The sequence below is a fragment of the Geospiza fortis genome, unplaced genomic scaffold (assembly GCF_000277835.1).
Source record: "Geospiza fortis unplaced genomic scaffold, GeoFor_1.0 scaffold396, whole genome shotgun sequence".
NCBI classification, from domain to species: domain Eukaryota; kingdom Metazoa; phylum Chordata; class Aves; order Passeriformes; family Thraupidae; genus Geospiza; species Geospiza fortis.
Window position 1 is genome coordinate 5,548,433 of NW_005054345.1, and position 1,704 is coordinate 5,550,136.

Below are 1,704 nucleotides of genomic sequence, written 5' to 3' on the forward strand. Positions count from 1 at the left end.
GGGGCTGAGATTTGGATCATTTGTCCTTGGTGCCCAGCTGGAGCAGGAATTGTTTTGTCTCCCTGCTCTGTGCACAGAGCTCACCATCCCCTCATGTGAACTCAGACCCACACAGAGTCTGAAAATATAAAAGCTAAACCTGAGGTATCAAGCTCTGAGCATCCTTCCCACATGAATTCCTTGGATATTACACCTCCACATCACCCAACAGGTTCTCTGGGATTGAGCATTCCCAGACTAAACAAAAGAATAAACAACAGCTGGGGCTCTTATTCACAAAGTGCTGCTGAGGTGATCTTTAATGTGTTTCCAAAAGTGAGAGGAAGTAATATTTCACTGCAAGGCTTTGTTTGGGGAAGCAATTTCCTCCAAAATAACATCCTGCCTTGGGATATTTTTGCAGGATGCTGACTGTAAACACACCAACCCAAACCCAATCTCTGTCTGCAGTGATGCAAATAAAAACCCCCAATACCTTTTTATTTCACAGAAGCAGCCAAGGGCATGACTTAAGAGCTCTTTTGGCAACATTAAATCTGATTTAAGTGTATTCAAGGTCCTGTGTGTTTGTTGAGGTTCATTCAGGTGACCTGAATAAGTAACTACAATCAAGGGGAAATTTGAAAATTTGGGGAGGCTTAAACACAGACTTCTGACTGCTCAGAGCTTTTGAATACTTCACCTTTTTTACTGTAGAATACTCCCTTAAACTTCTGTTTCTCTGATAAGTCAGGCTTTAAAAAATACACCCACAACAAACCAGCTCTTAAGACTCCCAAGAAACGACCTTAAAACCTCTGTTTTCCGTTAGAAAACTTAAATATCAATTTCATTCCCAGTGAAAGGCATCATTCCTAAGCCCTTCTTTGTCCACACAAAGCCATACAAGCAGCAGGATTCTGCAAGCAGAGGCTTAAATCCAAATAAATCGATAAAAAATAAATGAAGCTCCAGCTGCAGGTTGCTGAGGGGAGCTGGGAGGGGCAGGGCAGGCAGCAGGGCTGGTTTGGTGTCCCTGCAGGGCTCAGGGACAGCCACACTCCTGGCTCCCAGGGCAGCTCAGCACCTGGGGAATTCTGGATGAATTAGAGATGGGACCTCTGAGCTGCTGTACATGATGGGATTTATTTTTGTTATCTTCTGCATAGGCAGGAAGGGTGAGCTGGGCTCACATCTTCACTGCATGGCTCAGAGGGTCACAAGCCCTCCAGTCACAATCCTTTTAAGGCTTTATTAACCAATAAAACACTGCCAACAGGGATATTTATGCTTTTGACCCAATCCTTACATATTTGGTTTTATGGACCCATGCTACAGTGTGAGCTTTCTTAGCCAATCCTGTTATGACACACAAACCCACAATCCTGCATTCTAAACTTCCTGTTACCTCTGTAACTACTTTTATTTTTTCTATCTCTTAAACTCTAAAACTCTAAACCTTCCTTTACTTAGCTTAACATGTCTCTGCTTTAAAAATACACATTTATTTCATAAATCCACATTCTCACTTCTGGCACCTCAGTTTGGGAGCCTTTCCCAAGGTCTCAGGTCAGACCCTGGGTTGGATTCTAAGCTTCAGCTGACCCCCCAAGGTTCTGGGGGCTCCCTCGTGTCACCCCCCAGGCTCCCACCTGCACGATCTCTCCTTGCGGATGCGGTGGAAGCTCAGCTGCCCCATGGGATACACTGGCTGCCCCCCCCCGG

General features: G+C 45.0%; 1 protein-coding gene across 1 annotated transcript in view; it reads right to left on the reverse strand.

Annotated features, from left to right (window-relative positions):
- The window catches only part of JAK1 (Janus kinase 1), a 25,564-nt gene that overhangs the window by 8,560 nt on the left and 15,300 nt on the right, over window positions 1-1,704 (reverse strand). Inside the window, 2 exon segments of the mRNA XM_031058580.1 lie at window positions 1,641-1,695; window positions 1,698-1,704. The exon segment at window positions 1,698-1,704 is cut by the window's right edge and continues 32 nt beyond it. Of these exon segments, the coding sequence (XP_030914440.1) occupies window positions 1,641-1,695; window positions 1,698-1,704 (62 nt within the window).